The 23,316-nt window shown below is 50.9% G+C and overlaps 1 protein-coding gene, 1 long non-coding RNA gene and 1 other non-coding gene across 3 annotated transcripts; all 3 read right to left on the bottom strand.

Moving 5' to 3' along the window:
- Positions 1-333: 333 nt before the first annotated feature.
- LOC135978157 (U2 spliceosomal RNA) lies at positions 334-524 on the bottom strand. The gene has a single exon (XR_010595585.1). It is a non-coding gene; the product is annotated as a U2 spliceosomal RNA (small nuclear RNA).
- LOC135978155 (uncharacterized) lies at positions 338-3,842 on the bottom strand. The gene is made up of 2 exons (XR_010595584.1): positions 3,720-3,842; positions 338-2,860 (listed from the first exon to the last, which is right to left on the bottom strand). It is a non-coding gene; the product is annotated as an uncharacterized LOC135978155 (long non-coding RNA).
- A 10,478-nt stretch (positions 3,843-14,320) lies between these two features.
- LOC135978156 (paxillin-like) lies at positions 14,321-18,702 on the bottom strand. Its single transcript, XM_065579199.1, has 4 exons — positions 18,356-18,702; positions 17,851-18,028; positions 16,857-17,005; positions 14,321-14,991 (listed from the first exon to the last, which is right to left on the bottom strand). The coding sequence occupies exons 1-4, from the start codon at positions 18,542-18,544 to the stop codon at positions 14,725-14,727; spliced, it is 783 nt and encodes a 260-aa protein (XP_065435271.1). The 5' UTR covers positions 18,545-18,702; the 3' UTR covers positions 14,321-14,724.
- Between the last annotated feature and the right edge of the window lie 4,614 nt (positions 18,703-23,316).

Here is a 23,316-nt window from a genome sequence, read left to right as displayed (position 1 = left end):
TCTCCTACTGGTTTTGAATGTTACAATTCTTGATGTCTGATTTGTGTTCATTTATTCCTTTGCGTAGAGACTGTCCAGTTTGGCCAATGTACGTGGCAGAGGGGCATTGAAATCAAGTACACAAGTTAAGAAGGAAGGTACTAGACATCTGGGGTCAGGCTTGAGTTGAGAGAGATTACAGGTATCCGTTACAAGGTTCACAAAGTACATACACACATCAGCAAAGAAGTGATCTCTAGTATGCCACTTCTAGAATATATTCGGAGTCCAAGTCAGTATTGGTGTAACACATTCAATAGATTCTATTTTTTTCACCACAATAGTCTCCCCGAGGGGAGGTGCACCGTTCCTGGAGGTACTGCAATACCAGGTCGATGCGTGGAGTGGATGGAGCAAGCTCCTATTCCATCTCCCTGTTCCAAAAATCCATTTAATATATAGTCCTCAGATAGAGGACGTATCAGATATTAAACTGATAAGAACAGATACTACACTTGATCTTAGCCAAAAGGCCGAGAAGCGATAAAAATATGCTGCAAAACGAGACAGCCCTACCTCCGCCACAGCTTTCTACGTCACCACGAGGAGCTCCGAGACAGGGACCAAATGCCATCAAGGAGAGTTGGACAACTAGGAAACGCTTAAGTGACAATCACTCCCCCAAATGACTCCAATGTAATAATTCAAAGCAAGAACTCCACACACAATTCTGCTTAAAGACCGAGAAATCTTTCAGTCTGGTTACTTGGGTTCCTCTCGCTGCTTTCCCTGGCTGCTGCTGTGTACTCCTACATTGCATAAACCCACCCACTTCCTGTGACGTACTCCGTCCCTGTTAACTCTCGCAGCAAAACAGAGACAAGAAAACGTGTGCAAGCGCTATCCCGGCTGGCCACACCGCATGGGGCTCTTCTACAGTTAGTGCGGCTCCTGGAGTTCTGCCCCCATTCTCCACCTACCAGACTGGGGGGAGCTCAGGGGTTCGGCCCTGCGGCAGGATAGTGGCGCTAGGGGCTTGTGCTGGAGGAGACTGGTGCCTGCCACTTTCCATGCACCGAATGCTTAGGGCAGATTGCCTAGAAAAATGCTGCAGGAAAAGCTGACACCTCTCTCTCTCTCTCTTAGTGTTCGCTTCTCTATCCTCTGTCTCGCCCAGGACCGCTAATTAATTTTGAGGAAAACACCGCGGATACACACTGACGACAAGCTACAGAGGTGAAAGAGAGAGAATGGTAATCGTTGGGCAGGCAGTGAGAGAGTGCTGGTGCCTGCAGCCGGCCCTGTTTTAAACAGCCGGGACCAGGGCAGCTGCTCCCTTTTCCCCTCACCGCCGTTGGCAGCTGGGTGCAGGGGGAGGCAAAGGGGGCAGGGATGTAAAAGGGGCCGTACAAGCAGGGCTGCCGACGGGGAAGCAAAACAGATACAAGAAAATGTGCAAGCGCTATCCGGGGTGACTAAACCTCATAGGGCTCTTCTACAGTTACAGTGCGGCTCCTGGAGCTCCCTGTTCACCCCCCCACCACCACCATTCTCCACCTACCAGACTGGGGGGGAGCTCAAGGCTTCTGCCCTGCGGCAGGGTAGTGGGGCTAGGGGCTTCTGATAGAGGAGACTGGTGCCTGCCACTTTCCATGCACCGAATGCTTAGGGCAGATTGCCTAGAAAAATGCTGCAGGAAAAGCTGCCCCCCCCCCCTCTGTTCGCTTGTCTATGCTTGTCTATCTCACCCAGGACCGCTAATTAATTTTGAGGAAAACACCGCGGATACACACTGACAACAAGCGATGTACGTGAAAGAGAGAGAATGGTAATCCTTGGGCAGGCATTGAGAGAGTGAGAAAATCTAGCCTATATTCAAGAAAAAATAACTATTCTAGGCTTTAATAGCCTACAAATCATAGATGCACATAGTTTGAAATCACTTGCTCATCAAGTTCTCAGAATATTTCAATTAATTGATAGATCGATAGATCTTCCTTCGCTTCTCTCAAAACCCTCTATTTATCCTTTCGTTAGGACTCTGTGATAGTTACTGATATTTACCGCTCGACCCACGTCCATAAGACGATCACCTGCAAACTCAGTCATGTGAAGCATGGATAGCGCATGAAGCGCAAAGCAGCGTGTGCACTAAAATACACAATTGTACCTATACACATCAAAAGAAGAAAACCCACGAACACTTAAGAAAACCACTATACGACTGAGCGTGCTGGCCCTTCCAGCTATCGCCAGCCAAGGGGGACGCTATACACGACCTCACTGTTAGGCCCCCACCCACCAGCAGCGCAGCAGAGCTGAGCGGCTTCCTGCCTGCTTGCTCCACGTGGCTGCCAGCATCTCCCTGTGGTCCCTGGGCAGGGTGGGTTTGTCCCAGGGCCTGCACCCCAGACCACCTCCCCCAACTCAAACTCCCTCCCAGAGCCTTAGGCAGGTGGGGGACAGAGATTGGGGGGGTGGCCTGCCACCCCTGATAGCATGGTCTGTTTGAGGGACCATGTGCTGAGCCTAGCAGCCTTTAAAAAGCCCGCTCCTAAGTGACCAGAAGCGCTAGAGAACAGGAGTGCTCTGCTCCGCAACTTGAGAGCTTCTTAAGGAGACTTTGATCCCTTTAGCACCCGTCACCTTTGAACCAGGTGGTGGAGCTATGCAGGGGTAGTGGCGCTAGGGGCTTCTGCTGGAGGAGACTGGTGCCTGCCACTTTCCATGCACCGAATGCTTAGGGCAGATTGCCTAGAAAAATGCTGCAGGAAAAGCTGACACCTCTCTCTCTCTTAGTGTTCGCTTCTCTATCCTCTGTCTCGCCCAGGACCGCTAATTAATTTCGAGGAAAACACCGCGGACACACAGACGACAAGCTCTATAGGTGAAAGAGAGAGAATGGTAATCGTTGGGCAGGCATTGAGAGAGTGCTGGTGCCTGGAGCCCGCCCTGTTTTAAACGGCTGGGACCAGGGCAATTGCTCCCTTTGCCCCTCCTACATCTCACCCCCGTTGGCAGCCGGGTGCGGTGGGAGGCAAAGTGGGCAGGGACATTAAAGGGGCCGTACCGGCAGTGCTGCCGACGGGGAAGGGGCCGCAACGTTGAAGCACTGCTGTGGCAGCGCTTTAATGTGGGCTGTGTACGTACAGGCTGGTACCGGCTTCTTACTGGTTTCGTACTGGCCCATATTGGCTCACTTTCACCTCTGCCCAGGGCCCGACTCCAGCACTGTTTGAGGCTGGGTCTCTCCCTTGGCCCCGTCTTCCACCCCTGGGTTCTCCCCCACCGGCACGCGATTTAAAACGGCCCAGGGTCCGCACCCACCACCAGCAGCACAGCAGAGCTGAGCGGCTTCCTGCCTGCTTGCTCCACGTGGCTGCCAGCGTCTCCCTATGGCCCCGGGACAGGGTGGGTCTGTCCACACGTGCTGCTCCCACCCCAAGTGCCCCTGTGGCCAGTAGTGAGGTGTGGGGGCAGTGCCTGGGGGTAGCAGCATGTGGAGCCCCCACAGCCCAGGAACCCCAAGTAAGCGCTGCGCTCTGCCTGCACCCCCTCCCTCCGCACCTCCTCCCACTTCCTGTGACTTACTCAGTCACTGTTAACTCTTGCAGCAAAACAGATACAAGAAAATGTGCAAGCGCGATCCGGGGGGACTAAACCACATGGGGCTCTTCTACAGTTACAGTGCGGCTCCTGGAGCTCCCCATTCACCCCCCCCCCCACCATTCTCCACCTACCAGACTGGGGGAGAGCTCAAGGCTTCTGCCCTGCGGCAGGGTGGTGGGGCTAGGGGCTTCTGCTGGAGGAGACTGGTGCCTGTTGAGAGAGGGCGGGCACAATTTAAGATTTAGCCCTCCCCCTTCCCCCTAAACAGCTTGAGGCCCACAGCCCCTCCCTTCAGCTCCCAGGTTTTAGCTCTGCAGGGGGAAACACCAGCAAACAGTTGGGAGCTGCAGGACCCGGCCTCTGCTTCAGTTCCTTGGAGAGAGGCAGCAGCAAACGCAGCAGCTCTCCTTGCAGCTCCCAGCTGTTTGCTGCCGCCTCTACCCAAGGCGCAGCCCCCAGCTTTCCTGCTCCAGAAGCTGCCGTGCAGGGAGGGGGCCCAGAGCCTGTGCCCAAACTCCCTCCCGGAACCTGCACCCCAACCCCAGCCCAGAGCCCACACCCTGCCCCAGGCCAGAGCCTGCACCCAGCACCTGAGCTCCTTCCCTGAGCCTGCACCTAAACTCCCTCCCAGAGCCCAGTCTCTCACCTCTCCTGCACTCCAATTTCCTGCCCCAGCCCAGGGCCTGCACCCCAGACCACTTTCTCCCCTCTCCCCCCCCCTAAACTCCCTGAGCCTTAGGAAGGTTCCGGGGGGGGGGGGGGGGCGGCAGTCTCTGGGCACCACCAAAATTTCTACAAACCTGACTCCCCACACAGTGTGGTCTGTTTGTTTGCGGGACCATGTGCTGAGCCTAGAGGCATCTAGGAAAGTTGAGAGCCACAGGGAAGGGGTCCAGTGACACCATGTGACCAAGCAAATAGCAAACTCTGGCAAAAAATCAGTGGGGGACACCCCCATGCACCCTCCTCTCATATTGCCTCTGGCTTCTGCCCAGCAGGGAGGAGGCTCTGAAGACCCGAGTCCAGGGAGGCATCTCACACGAGACTGAAGCCCTGAGCCCCAGGAGGCGCGTCCCAGCTCTCGAATGTCTGAAGATTGTTGTATGCAGCTCGGAGGGTCAGTAGGTTTGGCCCACCCCTGCCAGGGCCAGATGATGACATTCTGAGGCCCTAAGATAGGTCAAGTGTAAGAGGCCCCATTATTCTCTCAGGACATTGAATATATAGAAAACCCCTGGGGCTACCTCTGCAGGGAGGCCTGGCGCCACGAGGACGGCTCTTCGGGATCTCACAGCTAGGAGCAACATCTCCTCACCACTTCTTCAGGAGGAGGAGGAGGACGACCCGCGGAGAACCTCTACCTAGGACCCAGAAGCTGCCCTTCACCCTGCTGCTCTGGAGAAGGCTGCTACCAGAGGAGCCCCCACCACGACGACCCAGGACCAGGATGCTGACTGCTGCTCCAGAGAGGGAGGCTCCCGAAGGAAACACCTCCTCGACCCAGGACCCCGAAGCTACTGATCACCCTGCTAACCGGAGGAAGGCTGCTCCAACGGGATCGCACTCCGCAGCCCAGGATCTCGATGCTACATGCCGTCCTACCGGGCAAAGAGATGTCGTAGCCAGAAAGTCCAGCCCCACCCCAGGAGCGGCGTCACCTCCTCAAGCTTCTCTGCCAGACCGAGAGGAGCCACCCCGCGAGTCTGCAGGCACAACAGAGGGTGAGGCAGGGGAAGACGACTGCATCTAATTCTGATCCCCCCTGACGCTCCGGCTTCCCCAGAGCCACAGCACGTAAGGGAGGACCAATCGTCTGCCTGACCCTACCTGTACAGTACCGTCCCTCTGAACTTGTTTAAAATCAAATTTACACATTCGCTTTAATAATTTTAAATGTGTTATCAGTTTAATATCGGCTACGTCCTCTGAGGACTATATATTAAATGGATTTTTGGAACAGGCGCTTGCTCCATCCACTCCGAAACTAATTTCTATAGCAAGGTTGATTTGTTGTATAGTTTCTTTCAATCGGAGCCTTAAATAATTTCTCTAGCGTGTTCTCTAGCTCCTCTGGTTTCTTAGGAGGGGGCATTTTAAAGCTTTATTCTCCCTGCATAGCCCCACCACCTGGTTCAAAGGTGACGGGTGCTAAAAGGATCAAAGTCTCCTTAAGAAGCTCTCAAGTTGTGGAACAGAGCGCTAGGCTCGGCATACAGTCCCTCAAACAAACAGACCACACGGTATACTTCAGTCAAGCAGCAAGTACACCACAAACACACACTGCAGCCACTCAGCCCAGGGGTCACGCAGTTGCTCCTCCTTCACCTGGAGAACCCCCTTGCAAAATTCTCCTGTTCTCTAGTGCTTCTGGTCACTTGAAGGCTGCTAGGCTCAGCACATGGTCCCTCAAACAGACCATGCTCTCGGGTGGCAGGCCACCCCCCCAATCTCTGTCCCCCACCTGCCTAAGACTCTGGGAGGGAGTTGGAGTTGGGGGAGGTGGTCTGGGGTGCAGGCCCTGGGACAAACCCACCCTGCCCAGGGGCCACAGGGAGATGCTGGCAGCCACATGGAGCAAGCAGGCAGGAAGCCGCTCAGCTCTGCTGCGCTGCCTGTGGTCGGTGGGTGGGGGCCTAACAGTGAGGTCGTGTATAGCGTCCCCCTTGGCTGGCGATAGCTGGAAGGGCGCCGTCTTTTGTTTACGGTCTAGCACGCTCAGTCGTATAGTGGTTTTCTTCGTTTTCTTAAGTGTTCGTGGGTTTTCTTCTTTTGATGTGTATAGGTACAATTGTGTATTTTAGTGCACACGCTGCTTTGCGCTTCATGCGCTATCCATGCTTCACGTGACTGAGTTTGCAGGTGATCGTCTTATGGACGTGGGTCGAGCGGTAAATATCAGTAAATATCACAGAGTCCTGACGAAAGGATAAATAGGAGGTTTTGAGAGAAGCGAAGGAAGATCTATCGATCTATCAATTAATTGAAATATTCTGAGAACTTGATGAGCAAGTGATTTCAAACTATGTGCATCTATGATTTGTAGGCTATTAAAGCCTAGAATAGTTATTTTTTCTTGAATATAGGCTAGATTTTCTCACTCTCTCAATGCCTGCCCAAGGATTACCTTTCTCTCTCTTTCACGTATATAGCTTTTGGCAGTGTTTGTGTCTGCGGTATTTTCCTCGAAATTAATTAGCGGTCCTGGGTGAGACGGAAGATAGAGAAGCGAACACTGAGAGAGAGGGAGGGAGAGGTCAGCTTTTCTTACAGCATTTTTCTAGGCAATCTGCCCTAAGCATTTTATGCATGGAAAGTGGCAGGCACCAGTCTCCTCTACCTTGCCGCAGGGCAGAAGCCCTGAGCTCCCCCCGCCCCCGCCCCGAGTCTGGTAGGTGGAGAATGGTGGTGGTGGGGGGGGGGGGTGAATGGGGAGCTCCAGGAGCCGCACTGTAACTGTAAAAGAGCCACATGCGGTTTAGCCACCCCGGATAGCGCTTGCACATTTTTTGTATCTGTTTTGCTTCCCTGTCGGCAGCCCTGCTGGTACGGCCCCTTTAATGTCCCTGCCCCCTTTGCCTCCCCTGGCACCTGGCTGCCAACGGGGGTGAGATGTGGGAGTGGCAAAGGGAGCAGCTGCCCTGATCCCAGCAGTTTAAAACAGGGCTGGTTCCAGGCACCAGCACTCTCTCAATGCCTGCCCAATGATTACATTCTCTCTCTTTCACCTATATAGCTTGTTGTCACTTTACGCTCCAGGAAATAGTAACAGACCCCTAGAGACACAAAATATAGACCTAGGAAAGGAAGGAATTTCTTACAACTCCTGGAAAAAACACAGATCCTGGTTGCCTGGTGCTAACTGCTGTGGTGAAGGTACCACTCAACAAGGCAGACAGCTCCATAAGGCAGCTGGCAAAGAAGAGGATGTACCTCCCCGGCGGGCCAGTAAGGAGCTGGTGTACGTCTCGCATAGGCAGGGAGGCAGCAACATCCCTCGAAGGGGGTGATCTGTCTGATGCTGCTGCGATCACTTGCGCCTTCCATCTTTCGATGTGCCTGGAGGCTACGGTGAGGAACTTTGTGGCGAGTGCTGTGCGTGACATCATCAGGAAGCGAATCGCCGTGGCCCCTTCCAGCCAAGATGTCGCCAGGTACCCAGGGGAGCCGTATTTGGAAGACACCTCAGCATCATCACTCTGAGAGCGAGAACTATGCTGGAGAGGACACTGGAGGATACCATCCGTGGGCAGTACATGGAATACCTGAGATGGAAGATGTTTTTCATCAAAGCAGAGTAGTAACTTTGGGGAACCAAGTTGCTTCTATTTGGAATAGCGTCTCCGTGGGGGAGTTACGCTGGAATAGGCACTATGCTTATAGCTATGATGCCAGTCAGATAAGGGTTTGGGGTGCTGTTTTCATTGAGAACATGCTTGGGGTCTAGTTATGTAGCTGGAAATTCTGGTCAGTCACCTCAACACCTGAGTGCTGGGCTAAGAGTCCATGAGGTGACAGGAGGGCTTGTTTTGGGAGGAGCTCTTTTATTAATACCATTGTATGTTTAGATGGGCTCATCTACACCAGAAAAGCGACTCCGTTTAAAGGTGTGATTTATAAACCTCTGCAAAAGCAGGAGTGGCTGTTGCCATTCAGTCGATTAGGAAGAGATTTAAGATAAGAACATCTTATTTTGGTTTAAGTCTCCACACAGGGTGAGTGTGGTTTAAAAAAATAATTTTAAAGATAAAATTGATGCAACTTTCTCATGTAGACAAGGACTAAAGCCCATTTCCGACCGAAGGGTTTCACTGTTTGAGACATGACACCACTGTAACAGCCAGTGCCCTGCAGAAGGAAGAGACCTTTTGCCCAAACAAACAGGGACACGTTTCTAATCTTACCAAAAAAGCAAGGGGTCTTTCCCAGCTGCACAGGGGATGTAGCATCTCCCTCCTTCCTGGCTCATGCTGAAGACACAGAGCGAACTGTGTGGTATTCCACTCATCACCCCTGTAGTATTTGTCAAGCCTGAAGCTCAGTCCAACAGATCAGCCCGTCTGGGTTTAAAAATGTGTTTGGTACCATTCGTAATAGGTTGGTTACCAAATTCTCATCCGTGGCAAACACAAGCCTCTGGTTCTTCCTGAAGCCTGTGCGGCATCTGGGCTCAATCCCTGGATATCATGAGGCACTTAAGGCTCACCCAAGAGGGGGCTGGTGACTGCAGGGAAAGAGGCCTTGCATCGAGTTCTGAGGCCTGTGCCCACCTCCGAAGTTTTGTCAATGGGCCCTAGAGGGAGCTGTGAGCCTTCTCTGAAGCTGGAGTGTCAGCCAAACTCACTCGGGGAAAGGCGAAAACAGGGTGGCTCTGGAAATTAAATACAAGTGTGGCTGCCTCCTCGATCAGGTTTTGTCTCCATGTAAATACCAAGCTGCTCCACACAAGATTAAAGATTCTCACCAAGTCCAAGGTTATTTGGTTCTTGTAGATCCCCTACGTGTTTCTGCAAAAGATTCAGAGCTTGGGGCCTGTTCGTCTTAATCCTCAGCTTCAAACTGATCTTGTACATGCCGCACCTGTGCGTGTGAGGTCTTGACGTGCCTGGAGCCGGTTGTTACTGGGGTTAGATGGGGGTGAGAGAACGTTTGCCAGCCTTTGCATTAGAAATCTCAGTCAAGGCAGTGTTCAGTAGGGGCATTATTTATTGAACTCCATTTGTGTGTTTCGTGTACAGTGTGTAGAGAAAGTCACAGCTCAGATTCCAGAAGAAACACCCCTGGACTTATCCTACAATACCTATTGTATTGGACATGCCTTGCCGCAGTTCAGATTCTTTATGTAAACCAGCTCAAGGCAGGGACTGGCAAAGCGTGCAGGTCGAATCACTCCCAGCCCCATTAGCTAGTAGCCCCAGCCTTCAGCACAAATAGCAGGAGACACAGCTAGTAGCCTCCCTCCTCTCTGGAAGGCCCCACCTAACCTCAAAGGCCGATTGCTCCACGCCACTTACCCCACTCAGCCAGCAGCAGAGCGGGAGGCACACACAAGGTCTGGTTCTCCGGCTTGGGAGATTCTGTAAATAGTCAATGACACCCACCACCACCACCACGGCAGGGCGCTGCACTCCTAGGTCCTGTGTTAATGGGAAGGGAGAATTATGCTGGAAACTGGGACGCAGCAAGTCAAAAAAGGAGAAAGCGTGAGCGAAAACTACTTACTGTCATTAACCACTGCAAGTCTCTGAGGTGGTAGGTCCCCAGCTGTCAACATCACAGGTCACCATATTCCAACTGACACTATGAACCAGCCCAGCCTGGGAAGAGAGAAGGGGACTGGGACCTCAGCTGGGAGGCCGAGAACTGAATGGAATGTGGAGATTGAACAATGCGAATTATTTTTGTCCAAACAGGCTGTTGCTGGGACTGTTAGCATGAAGGATTTTGCAACCAGCGCTATGAAACAACAGCCAAATCCTCTCTCCGTCCCACTGCATTTTTGGGAGCAAGGGAAAATGGCTGGTGCAAAAACAAGAACGGGGGAAGGTGACATTTTAGTCTTTCCCCTAAACTAGATATTTTTAAAGGAATATATTCCGTTGCCCAGAACCAGGCAAACACCAGAGGTGGGTGATTTCTGGCCCTGTGTATGTGCTAAACCAAAACAGCACTACATTCAGCTACATATTTAACATGAAAAAAAAAATATATATATATATATTGTGCTCATAACAGGGCCCGGTTAATGGTGCTGGGAGAAGCTTTAACTTCTTTTTAAGTGGTGAATTAAAGTTCTAAGTCAGGGACCTTAACAGTGCATTCCTGTCAACTTTTGGATTTCATACATGCGCACAGCACACAGATAGCGTCAAGAGTTTAGGATTAGCCAGCTTGGGAGAATTTTAATTAGGAATTCCTGCTGTTGTACTGCCGCCTGCCAATCCAGACGCTGCTTGTATGCTCTGGTGCTGGATCGGGTGGATTTGAATAAATCAGTTTAGGTCTCAGCTCTATAAAGGCCACTTCATTTTCCTCACATACCCATGCTCAGATATCTGAAATCAGACCAGTTCCTCCAACTTTCCAAGTGCAAACTGGGAGTTAACTCGTCTGCAGGAAGGCTACAGATTTTTTCTTAACAGCAGCTTTCTATTGACCTCAGGTTTACTGCATTACTGTGCACAGACCAGGTTCCTGCCCAAAGCCTTGTTTTCATTTGCTTCTTGGGGATCATTCCTTGTGAAGGTCAAAGTCCCAGAGCTAAGCCCTATTTTCTTCTTGTGCTACTGCCATTGGCCTGTATAAGTCCCTTTAGACTGTGAGCTCTTTAGGGCAGGGATGACATTTTCTGTTCAGGCATGTGGGGTTTTTTTTTTTTTTTTTAATTGTTATTACTGCAAACAGCCTATACATCTGTGGTGTTATGTTGAATAATCAGTGGTATGATTACAAGTGCTTAGCACAGAGGTGCATCAGGAAGGTTACAATGCAGTCCAGGGGGGTTAAATGTAGGTTGTGATTTCCAGATGCTGTCAGTAAGATCACCATGCAGAGGTTGAGAACGACTGGAGGGTATTAGCACTCTTCATGACCCAGTGTCCAAGCAGTTATTGCATGGCCCTAGGGTGTGGCAATGCCAGCATATTGTGCTGAGAAGGATGAAGTGAGTGTGTCAGGATTCACGTCTGCTTATTGCACAAGTGACAGTTTCAGTTTTACATCTCTGCCCTGTCCAGGCTAAGGTCGAAACCGTACTAATAAAAATCACCCTCCTCAGCTCTTGCCAGCATGGCCTTTGGTTTCTCCATCGTGGAAGGCAAGAGGAGCTACAGACGATGGATGCTTTGAACCATTTCCACAAGCCTAGAAATGAGTGGAACCAAGTCAAGTGAAAATAATGGTAAAATTTTATTAGCATAATCATAGGGATTTTAAATGGAAAAAGCAGAGTTAGACATTTACAAGGAAAAACAAATGAAGTAACTGTCGACCCAGAGGGAAATCCCCCCAAGCTATTCGGGGCGTGATTTGATTGAGACCCACCTTGTCTGATAGCTCTTTGATTGCACTGCCAGAGTTCATCAGATTAGGAGATCATTGTAAACAGAGCACTGAGGCCTTTCAAGACAACATTATAGTAACCCTAACACAAAACCTTTCAAAGAAACAGGGGTGTAGCTAGAGCTTAACTTGCCTCTGAATGGGCAGCTGCCCGGCCTCTGCATGCAGTCTTGTAGCTCCTCAGTGGTTGTGTACTGTACACACCTGCCTCCTGTGTCCAGTTTAAGCCTGAATTACCCATCTCAGCCTTCCAAAAGCACATTCTCGCCTAACCCCTCTACCCAACCACTCCTTGGGACACGTCCCACTACCTGCAACAGTGCAGTAGTACAACTTGCTGGTCTGCACTTTAGCACCATCAGTATCTGTGAAGTATGCTTGCTAATCACGCAGGGCAGTCTTAACACATCCCTTTCCCCAGTTTGCTCTGTACAGCATTTCAAATGTTCCAGTCTAAACTGTACTTGAATTTAGGAAATTTAAAATGGGTATTTCTGACCCTCCTACTGGCAGCAGCCAGCTTGAGGGAAAGTAACATTTGGAGGCAGCAATGAGCATAGGACCCATCCCCAAACCAGTTTAAATCCCAATTGATCAGGAAACCTCTCAACATTTTGCTAAGGCAGTAATGGTCATGGAGACTACTAAACCATTATTAAAAGGGGATGAAACGGTTTTGCTCTGACACTGGGATACTGTAACAAGATTTTCCCCTTTTACAGCACCTTCCTTCCAAGGGTCTCAAAGCCCTTCAGAAATATCCATGAATTAAGCCTCAACACCCCAGTGAGGTAGGTTAAGTATTATCCCCATTTTACAGATAAGGAAACGGAGGCACAGAAGGTTATAAACTCGCTCAGTATCACACAGAAATGCAGTGGCAGAGACACTCCCAGTCCTGTGCACTGGACACAGGACCGTTCTCCCAACCAGCGGGGTCAGAACAAGTGTCAGTTTCAGCAGGAAGCTCAGAAATCCCAATTTTAAGTAAAACTAATTTCAACTCCAAAATGACCATTTAGACAGTTTCTTGCCTTGGGAACTTCCCAAAAGCTGTGCTCTACCCAACTGGAGTAGCTTTTTGTTTTACCACTTGTTCCACAAAACCCTGCTTTCACAACCACAGACTGAGGCTCATTTGTATGGAAAACCAGTGAAAAACAGTTCCACTTATTCAAGGATGGTAGTGAAGCATCGAGCTAAGGTTATTTAAAATAGTAAGCTAGGATCCCTCTGTTAAAGTGAGGGTTTGTTTCTTACACAGTTAATCCCAGAACTCCCTATGCCTTTTCCATTTTGAACATTTTGTAGCCACCCCAATGTGCCATGCCTTAATAACCAAAGATCTAGAATCTTCTAGAGTCATATTTTAAAACCTTCTTCTCACTGAACCACTTTCACCATTAGTGTAGAACACTGTAGGGTTGTTTCTAACACAATCCTTTGTCCTTCTACATCACCCTCCTTCTCAAGATCTGAAAGTGCCTTTGACAAATATGAACTAAACCTCAAAATCCTACAAGGCGGGAATATTGCCCCATTTTGCAGATGGGGAAACTGAGGCACAGAATGGCTAAGTGACTGGCCTAAGGTTACACGGCAAGTCTGTGGCAGAATCAAGCACAGATTCCAGATCTCCTGACTCCCAGCCCTTTTTTTCAACCCCAGGACCATCCTTCCCACCTAAGGGGAGAACTCCCCTTCCCGAGTTAACCCTCTGCTCTCATTTCTGATGGTTGAAGAGGAATAAAACTATGAAGGTGGACTTTGGGTTCTCCATCTCTGCATCATGTGGCACTGAATTAAGACTCACTTTTTGTTACCCTGGAAGTCGGGCTTTGGAGAAAGGCAGGTAAGTCAAATACAGCAGTTTGCAGGTTACAAAATAAACTTTCCAGGTGATCTGAGATAATTAAAAGAGCTATTCACAGCTCACCTGCTTGTGCTAGCAAACAATACAAGTCACATTCCCTTCCCCTGCAAAACCCAGAGCCTTCCCAACCCCCAGTAAAAAGAAAATACTTCATGTTAATGGTTTGTTAGACCCAAGCATTGAGGTTACAGATGCAGTAACCAGCACAACTGGTACCCTGCCTAGAACAGCACAGTGTGAGATATAATATAAGTAGCTTTCTTAAAATCACTTCAAAACCAATTTCTGTAGAAGAGGATTAAAAGTAAATTAGTTCTGAACTCAAACCTCAGTGTAGAAATCTACAGTTTTTATCAAAGCATACAGTATTCAGTTCCATAGCAAAACTCCAAGGGTCAGATACACCAGACCTCGGGGACTTTCTCTGCATTTTCTTTTAAAATTAATTGGTGCCAGTCTCCTCCTCCTCTCCGAGGAGCAGCAGAATTAGGAGCATTTGCCCTACCCACTCCTGGGGAGTTGGGGGTGTCCAGCACAAAATGGGACACTCCATTCAGGAGGGGGAGAGAATCACAAGCTAGAAAAACAGAGTAGCCCCCTACTTCCCCTTTCTAAAAAATAAGTGGCATCAATTCCCTGCAGTGTTACTGAACTGGAAAGACTCCACTGCAGGGTCTTTACAGCTTCTGGGGCTGCTGCTGTAATCGTAGTAAATCCCGTGTGCCCCAGGACTCGACCGTGCACAGCCCGGGCAATGCAGAGCTCAGAGCATGGCCCTTGCTGTACAGCAGCAGAGCTACTGCTTGGGTCACACAGCGCTTAACTGCCCCAGCGAGAGAGAAGTGTCACCAAAGCCAAGGACCTTTGGCTTGGAAGTGTCACATGTTGGCTCAGGGAGAGCTGACTCAAGGCTTTATCCAGCCCTCTCCTTGAGAAAGGCATCTCCTCGGTAGCGCTTCAGGCTCCTCTCGGCTGTCAACAATCATACAACACTTTAATGATGGGGCTCAGCATCTCCCCACTGAAACACAACATGGGCATTTCCAGTTTAATGGTCCGTCTCATCTTTCTGGAGCAGCACTTAGCACCCCCCTTCTCCGTCTCCCCCCTCCCCCGGCAAGGTTTCTAAATCACAGTAATGCTCAGAGAGACTCGGCTGCCTAGTGAGGTGGCAGAAAGATGCTCCGTTCCCAGCTAGGATGCGTCTAGCAGAAGAGTTTGAGGAAGCAGTTCTGACAGTAGGGCTTGTCATTCTGTTCCTTGAAGGTTCCTTTGTTGAGCTGCTTGAGGCAGAAGGCACAGACAAAGTGTTCTGGGTGAAATTTCTTGGCCATGGCGGTGATGCAGCGTCCCGTGATGGGCTTCTGGCAGCCGGAACACAGCGAGCCGCGGCGTTCGTGATAATGCACCTCACAGTAGGGCTGCCCATCGTGCTCAAAGAAGCTGCCGTTGATGAACGGCGTGAAACATTCCTGCAGGAGGTGGAAGCAAAAGGGAACAGATTGATATGGCAAGCTGGGGACACAGGCAACTCCACAATCCATGCCTTCGCCTGCCATGCCCCTAGCTGCCTCCTGCAGGAAGTGGGCAGGGTGAATCATCTTCATCCAGCAGAAAGGGGCTGCAGAAGTACTGCTGCAAAGATGATGGGTGCCCAGCAGACACAGGGTTACTGAGCATAAGCAGGCAGATGCAGCAACTGGGAGGGAAAATAAAGCCCTCAACTATACTTCATGTCCCTTTACTCCAGGCTGGCTTTATTAACACAAAGAAAATCCAAACCCAAGAGCAAAACTACTGAGAACACTTGATAAGCAACACCAGAGCCTCTCCTGCTTCCAATAAGCTGGGAGGGAAGAGAACACCCCCATCCACAGAGACAGCTGCCACCATAACAGCTTTTATAGCCCATCCACCCCAGCTCACCCAGGTGATAGGCAGGGAAGAATTCCTTATGCTCCAGGGCATCACGAGCACCTTTTACCTTGTCACAATGGGCTGGTTTTCATTTCTTTAGCTGTATCTGTCCTGCTTACGCTCATATCAGTGAAAAAGAAGGTGACGGCCAGTAGGGTTTTTTTTAAATTACCCATTTAGAATGCCAGATATTATGCATATTCCCTGGGACAGCACCCTCCTTCTTGACTCATCCCAGACTATACACATACAAGAGTCACTTCACCACTGAAATACAATGGCAGGCAGAAGGTGACAGCCACTGGAGAAATGTGGAGGGGGAGAAATTTTGGGCAAGGACCCTGGGGGACAAGTCCATACCCTTACAAAAGCGATACTGGGTCTTTTAATGTCTAGGAAGAGAAGCTGTTAGAGACCAATTTTTTAAGAGGCACCCATCTCTCTATAATGGTTATCACTGTCTAAGCCCCAGGCAGGTATTAATGGCTGTACCTTCACTACAGTCATGGGAAGTTAGGAGGAACTCCCCCACATTTTACAGGTGGGGAAACTGAGGTATAGAGCCATTAAGGGACTTGCCCAGGGTCACACGGGTCAGCAGCAAAGTCAAGAACAGAAGCCAGATGTCCTGAGTCCTAGTTTTGTACTTGAACGTCCAGCCCATCCTTCCTCCCTAGGGACACACACACACTACCGCAAGTGCACGCATGGTTGGACATCTACTTAGTCACAGGCAGATGCAAACTGAGCCCTGCGTGCAGGCATCCAGCAGGGTGCAGCCACAGTAAGTGCATATCCAGGCATGTTCTCACACAGGGAACTGCAAGGAACTCCAGTTGCCTGCAGCATTGAAAGGCAGCAGGCTCCTGGGAGCCTGATGCTGAGACTACTAAGCCATCCACCTCCATTCGAAAACAAACACTGGAAATTGGCCTGACTTTAACAACAGAAAGACAGAATCTGCCCGAAAGTTGCTGCCCCCACTAACAGGCAGCAGCGTGAAGAATGCCCAGCAACATCTCCTGAGCAGAAGAGCCTGAAGCCAGGTCCAGGCAAGGATGAAGCTGGTCAGCTGCTCACAAGAGACTGCCAGAATTTCTATTCACAGGGTGCTGAGGCGGAGTGCTTAGAAAGCTTAGCTCACTATTACTAAGAAACCACTGGAAAAATTCTGTGCTTATCAGTGAACTGCTGCAGAAGCCCATAACTGTGGCTATGGGGCAGGGGGAGGGAATTAAGCCCCTAGAGAATTGAATGGAAACAGGCAGAGAAGCAAGAGGGTGCGTGGTCACTATCACACTATGTATTTTCTTGGGCTGGCTGTCCTGTGCTGGCACAGACCCCTTGTTCTGATCGAGGGAACCACCTAGGGGACTTGGGAGAGGGGTCAGGTGCCAGTGGGCAGCACAGGCTCTCTTACCCGACAGACAAAGCACTCAGGGTGCCATAGGGTATTCAAGGCAGAGATGTAATTTTCCAGGATGGCCCGGGCGCAGCCCCCACACTTCGGAGCGAACATGTCGAAGTAATCCTTGCGGCAATAGGCTTTGCCATCCTTCTCATGAAACCCTGCCAAGGACACAAGGGAAAAACAGAGTCAGACAGCATCAGCTTGTGACCTTCCTTCATGGGAATACCCAGCCAGACTCCATGGGGCAAACAGGGTGGCTGGGATCCCCAGTCACAGACCAGAGGTATCCCTTATTCTGCTATAGGAGGAGCACATGCTACACCTCCTGTAGTCTCCATGTGGAAATAGCGATCACTGTTAGCTCCCCATCCACTAAGTAACACCACAGTCCCTCTCTACCCCCACACCCCCCATTTTCTACATCACTTGCTCTAGGACAGTAGTCCCCACACTTTTCAGGTCGTGCCCCCCCTTATCCCTGTCCGTGCCCCACTCCCCGAAGCTGCGTTTGGGGGCGGGGCCGTGACTCCTGGGGGCAGGGCCGGCTTTAGGACGATTCAGCCGATTCGGCTGAATTGGGCCCCGCGCCAAGAGGGCCCCGCGCTGCAGCTCTCCACCCCGCCCCCAGCTCACTTCCCCGGCCCCTCCTCCCCTCCCCTGAACGCCCCGCCCCCTCCCCTGCTCCCGTGAATCCTGAAAAGAAGCAGGGGCGGGCCAGCAGCACAAGGTAAGCTGGGGTGGTGGTGGGGGCGTGAGAAGGGCTCCGGGGAGGCGCGGCCCCGTCCCTGCAGGCCCCAGCGGCTCTGGCCCGGCCCGGTCCCTGCGGCTCGGGTCGGCTCCGGATCCCCCCCCCTCCCGCGGCGCGGCTCGGGTCTCTCCCCCCCCCCCCCCCCCCGCGGCATGGCTCGATTCCTGGGGGCGCTTTTCTACTCGACAGTACAGCACCAGACCCCCGCGTGCATGGCCAAGAGAGACTTCTACTGACACGCGCTGGCTCAGGGACTCACGTCGAGGATGGGCCCGTTGCAGTAGTAGCAGCGAGGGGAGAAGAGATTATGATAGTCCTTCTCACAGTAGGGCTGACCATCACGTTCAAAAAAGTTGCGTGACCCAATTTCCTCCTGGCAATGGGTGCAAACGAAGTGCTCTGGGTGCCAGGTTTTCCCCATGGCTGTGACGACCTGTAGGGAAGATGGAGCAGTTATGGGGGACGACTCTACTTCTTTGCTGTGGCAACTCACGTGACAACACACCAGGTAGAGTTTGGCACTAACTACACGTTCTACTACTCAAGGGAGCCCTGGACTGGGGTAGCATGAAAACTGAATTACCTATCATCTCAGGAGAGGGCAGTCCCTCAAGGGCAGGGTAGAGGTCACTGGAGGAGCTTACAGCGTACCTGGCCAGTGGATAAATAGAGTACTTCAGTTTCTTCAGCATCGCCAGTCCCTTCAGCCTCATGATACAGCCCTCCCAGTTACTCCTTGCTGTTGCCAAGGCTTAGCAACAAGATGCTGCCTTAGACTCATCTGTCCAGCAATTGGTTTCTTGCAGGCTCCACAAACACCTTTGGCAACGGTAGCTACTCCCAGTTTGTTCAGGTCAGACTGGAGGCTTCCCAACATACTGTCCAACTGGCTGCCAGGTTTTGGGGGTGCAGACGGAGGGGAGCTGCCCCCAGCTTTCCCCTGGGCCATGAACTGCAAAGAAAAAACCCAGAGACTGTAAGGCAAGCACTGTACAGCTCCTCAGGGATTTCTGCAGTCTCTGAACGTAAGAACAGCCATACTGGGTCAGACCAAAGGTCCATCTAGTCCAGTATCCTGTCTTTCAACAGTGGCCAATGCCAGGTGCTTCAGAGGGAATAAATAGAACAGGTAGTCATCAAAAGATCCAACCAACTGCCCAAAGCTCTTCAGCTGTCCTGTATATGGACAGACCAGGACTTGCTCTGGGGAGGCTAATGTGTCTGCAGAAGCCAGTGAGAACAGGAGCAGGTGCAGAGATGCACCTTTGTTACAATGAGGCTGACACAAAAGTGTGGCTTACCCAGAGACCCCAGGAGCTAGAACAGCAGAGTGTTGAGGGGTGGAGATTTGGCTCTCCTCACCCTCCCAATAAAGCAGAGATTACTGGAAAAAAAATGCTTCTGGGCTGCTGGTAGAGCCTCCACGGAGATCTTCCCTTTACCTCATAGGTTCCTGGCTGGCTTACAAAGGCAGAGACATGCCCTCTGAGTGGTTCCCAAACTGTCTCCCCTTCCCTGTCTCATGCAGTTGTTGCTGTCTCTCCGGTCTCTTCTCTCCTCTCCTTCACAGTCTCCTTCTCACCCTCCCACACCTTCTTGTCTCTTCTTTTCAGGGTATTTTCCCCCTTTTCCTTCTGCATCGTTTTTCTCTCTCTTCTGTGCCCTCTTGGGTAGCTCTGACCCCACACCCCAGCTTCACCAAAGGCTGTAATGGGAGCAGCGAGGGAAGGTGGGGAGCATTCAAGGAATCACCTGTTGCTTTACCTGCAGATGTGGCAGCTCAGCAGTAGTGTGTGCGCCTGCATGGGGAGGAGGTGGCAGGCCAGCAAACACTGCACAATACACGTGAGAGATTAACCGGGGGAGTGTGGAGAGGGGATAAGAAAGGTCTTTGGAAGCCCACTTTGGGAATCACCTTAATGAATACTTAACTTTGAACCCTGTTTTCCACTGGGAGGGGGGAACAGATACATTGTCTTTAGTAATAGAACCTCAAGAGGAAGTGGGGAGAGGAGAGAGGAAGTGTGCAGGACTTTGCTCTTTACGGTCTCTTTGGATGCACAAGCAGCCAATCACTGATCCACATGCAAAAGGTACCACAAAGCTGCTAGATTGAAGGGTCTCAGACCTCTGCGCCATGCAGCTGTCATTACAGTGACTCCAAGCACCCCAGACCAGCATGCGGTTAGTCTGGAGTAAGCCATCAGACTGCTCCGGAAGAGCCCAAATATGCACTCACACCATGCACAGGCGGCTAGCTAGAACCTGCCCACTCCTGCATTCACTCAATGCCTGCCTGGCCTGATGCAGAAAGCCTCTCAATAGGTGGCTTGGAGACAGACAGCAGATCCAATTCATCCTTCCAAACATTTTCAGCCCTTTCTGGAGTGACTGTTGAGCTTCTGACTTGCTCTCTTTCCCGGTCTTCTCCTGGCTTGCTCTTAGTAGGGCCACCTTTCCTAGGAGTTCTCTCTCTGCTCTGCCTCTTTTTAACCATATCAGGAGAGTCATCTGTCCTGCTTTCATGCTCAATTTCAGCATCCTGCTTCTGTCCTTGTTCTGCTCCAAGACCCAACTGGCCTTTAGTATCTGGGAAGACATCCCACCGGTCCACAGCCACAATAGGAGGCTCACACGCTGACGGCAAGACATGGTCATTCTCAGAATATAGCTCTGGTATAAGCTCAGATAGCTCCAGAGCCCACAGCTGATCTAAAGCTGCTTCCATTTTTCCATCCTTCTGGGAAGGAAAGGCTGAATTATCCCTGAAAATGGCCTGCTCTGCTGATTCCTTGGGTGTCTGCCCCTTCACTCGGCTGGTTATGCTAGGGCTAGAAACAGGAACAGTTGTGAGCTTGGTCTCAGTTCTGTGCTCTTTCTTTTCAGTGGCTTTTGCCTCATCAAGCCCCTGACTGTGGGCCTCTGCACTAGAAGGAACAGACAGAGATTCCGTCTTGGAGGATATCATGGCCTGCGACACCTCTCTAGGAGGATTTGACTTTTGGCTCAGCCTGACTGAGCTCAAAGAAAGCACATGATCCCCAAAAGGAGCAGAAATAGCAAAGTCCTCTGGAAGTGACTGACCCATCCGAGCCACAGAGCGGAGCTGTGGAGTGGTGGCAGAACGTCCTGGAATAGCTGCAACTGCAGCGCTGCTGCCTTCTTCTTCAATATGAAGGACTTCCAAGGTGGCAGGTGGCAGCAGGGCTGGTAGGTCCCTGCTGTGGCCTGTCCCATGGGGTTTTGACTGGGGCAGCAGAACTGTACGGGAAGAAGAGTCGATTGAGTCTGGATTTGTTGGGCTGGAAAGCAGCTCCAGGGAGGGTTCAGAAATCAGTGACAGAGTGGAAACAGCCTGTAAAAACGAGACAAGAAAAGAGGAACAGAGAGGGGGGAAGATAGAGACAGAGGTGAGGAAAGGAAAAGAACAAGGCACAACATGGCAGAACAATCAAAGCCTGCAAACCACAGAGCCCTCCTGACATGAAGCCATGAAGGTAGCCGGGATGGACAAGTGGGACCTCAGAGTGTGGAATGTGAACACACAGCTGTGCCCCTTCTCAAAGGAGGGTGCTGGGAATGAGGAAAGATCATGCAGCCATTCATTGAGTACTTTTTCTTAGGCTCTTCAAAGCCGCAGTTAATTCTTTCTCCTGTAAATGGGGCTGGTGCATCTGCCCCAAGGGCCCAGCCCATTAGACCAAGACTGATAGTCACATTAGCAACTTTCTCTGAATCAGACACTTGCATTTATTTGCATAGAAATTTACATACTTTTCGAAGAAAACAATGAAGCATGTAAGCCATAATATTTGCCTCCCTGATACAGTAGCCTCAGGGCACTCACGGCAAGAGGAGCACATGACTCAGGCTCTGGCCTGCTCAAATCACAAGGCTCTTCTCTGGGTCGAATACATGATGAATCAGAGGGAAGCATTCTAGGACTTCAGAGGCTGTCCTTCGGGAGCCCTGCATTAACTCTCTTCTTCCTCACCCATCCCACTTTTCTTGCCCCTTTTATATTTGGGTGAGAGAAGTATACATTTTGTTCCAAAACATGCTCTGAAATGGTCAGGGGCAGGTACTCTGGTTTTAGTTCTCCATTGCTTATATTTTAAAGCTGATAGATCATGGCTCTGATCCTGTCCACTATGTCAGCTCCTACGTGACAAACAGGAATTCTTTCCATTTCTTTAAGGGAGTAGAAATTAGCGTAGCTTGTTATGACAGTAGGGTTACCATATTTTCAGTGTCCAAAAAGAGGACACTGCATGGGCCCCCGGCCCCACCCCAACTCCGCTCCCTTCCCCGCCCCTTCCCGGCCCCGCCACAACTCCGCTGCTTCCTGTGAACAATTGATTCGCGGGAAGCCTGAAGCAGGCACGCAGCAGGTAAGCTGGGGCTGGGGCGGGGGGCCCTGGCCTGGCCCCCAGCCCTGCACCGCTGGCCCCGGCCCTGCACCGCCGGCCCCTCCCTCCTTATTTTCCTGGACATGTCCGGCTTTTTGGGATTTCCTCCCGGACGGGGATTTGAGGCCCAAAAAGCCGGACATGTCCGGGAAAAGACGGACATGTCCGGGAAAATCCGGATTTATGGTAACCCTAGTTCTGTGCAATCCCAAACCAGCCCCTGTGGCCTACTAAATCTGCCACGCACCCAATGACTCCTGATCTGGGGAATTTATCCAGGTAAAAGGATCATTTTTTAAAATGAAGTTTATAGCCCATTTCCTTACAGAGTTAGCTTATAGCCACTTTGGGGGGGGGGGGAGGGGGAAAAGTATCATAGCTGAGATCACTTGGTTTGTCTCTGATGATAAAAGGATTTCTCATTCTCCCTCTTACAACTTGTTGTCTGTGGTGTGTGTTTGCATCTGTGATGTGCTTGCTGCTTGAGTGAAGTATATAGTGTGCTCTGTTTGATTAAGGGATCCTGTGCTGAGGCTTGCCGTATTCAAGTGCAGAGGTGGTTAAGGAGGCTTTGATGACCAAGGTCTTTAGCATCTATCAATCCTTTAACAGGGGGTGGGCTCCTCAGGAAGAACAAGGCTTTAAAAAGCCTGCTCCTAAAAGACCAGCGGAGCTAGAGAACAGGAGAGTTTTATGAGGGAATTCTCCAGGTGAAGGAGAAACAACTAGATGACCTTTGGGGTGAGCCTGTTGTCTCTAGTGTATTTGTGGTGTGCTTACTACTTGATTGAAGTATATAGTGTGGTCTGTTTGAGGGACCTTGTGCTGAGGCTAGCAGCCTGCTATGCAAGTGGAGAGCTGCATAAGGAGGCTTTAATCCCCAAGCCCTTTACCACCCATCAACCCCTAACCAGTGGGTGGGGCTATTCAGGGAGAACAAGGCTTTAAAAAGCCCTCTCCTAAGGGATGAGAGAAGCTAGGGAACAGGAGTGGATAATGTGAGTTTTATGAGGCCGTTAACCAGGTGAAGGAGAAACTCTGTGACCCTTGGGGTAAGTTTGTTGTGTGTGGTGTAGTGTGGTTGCTGCTTGACTGAAAGATCCTTGGAGGGAACTTGTGCTGAGCCTAGTGGTCTGCCAGGCAAGTTGAGAGCTTTTTAATGAGGCTTTGGTGGCCAAGCTCTTTAGCACCCAACAAGCCTTACCAGCTGGTGGGGCTCCTCAATATGATGTCCCTGCACAGCTTACCTCTTAATTCTTGTTTGCCTGAGTTGAGCACTGGAGTAGGGAGACAGGTCTGGGTAGGGTGTTTG

Source organism: Chrysemys picta, unplaced genomic scaffold (genome assembly GCF_011386835.1).
Source record: "Chrysemys picta bellii isolate R12L10 unplaced genomic scaffold, ASM1138683v2 scaf147, whole genome shotgun sequence".
In the NCBI taxonomy this organism is placed as follows: domain Eukaryota; kingdom Metazoa; phylum Chordata; order Testudines; family Emydidae; genus Chrysemys; species Chrysemys picta.
Note: the sequence above shows the minus strand (reverse complement) of the source record. Positions and strands in the feature narration are given on the sequence as shown.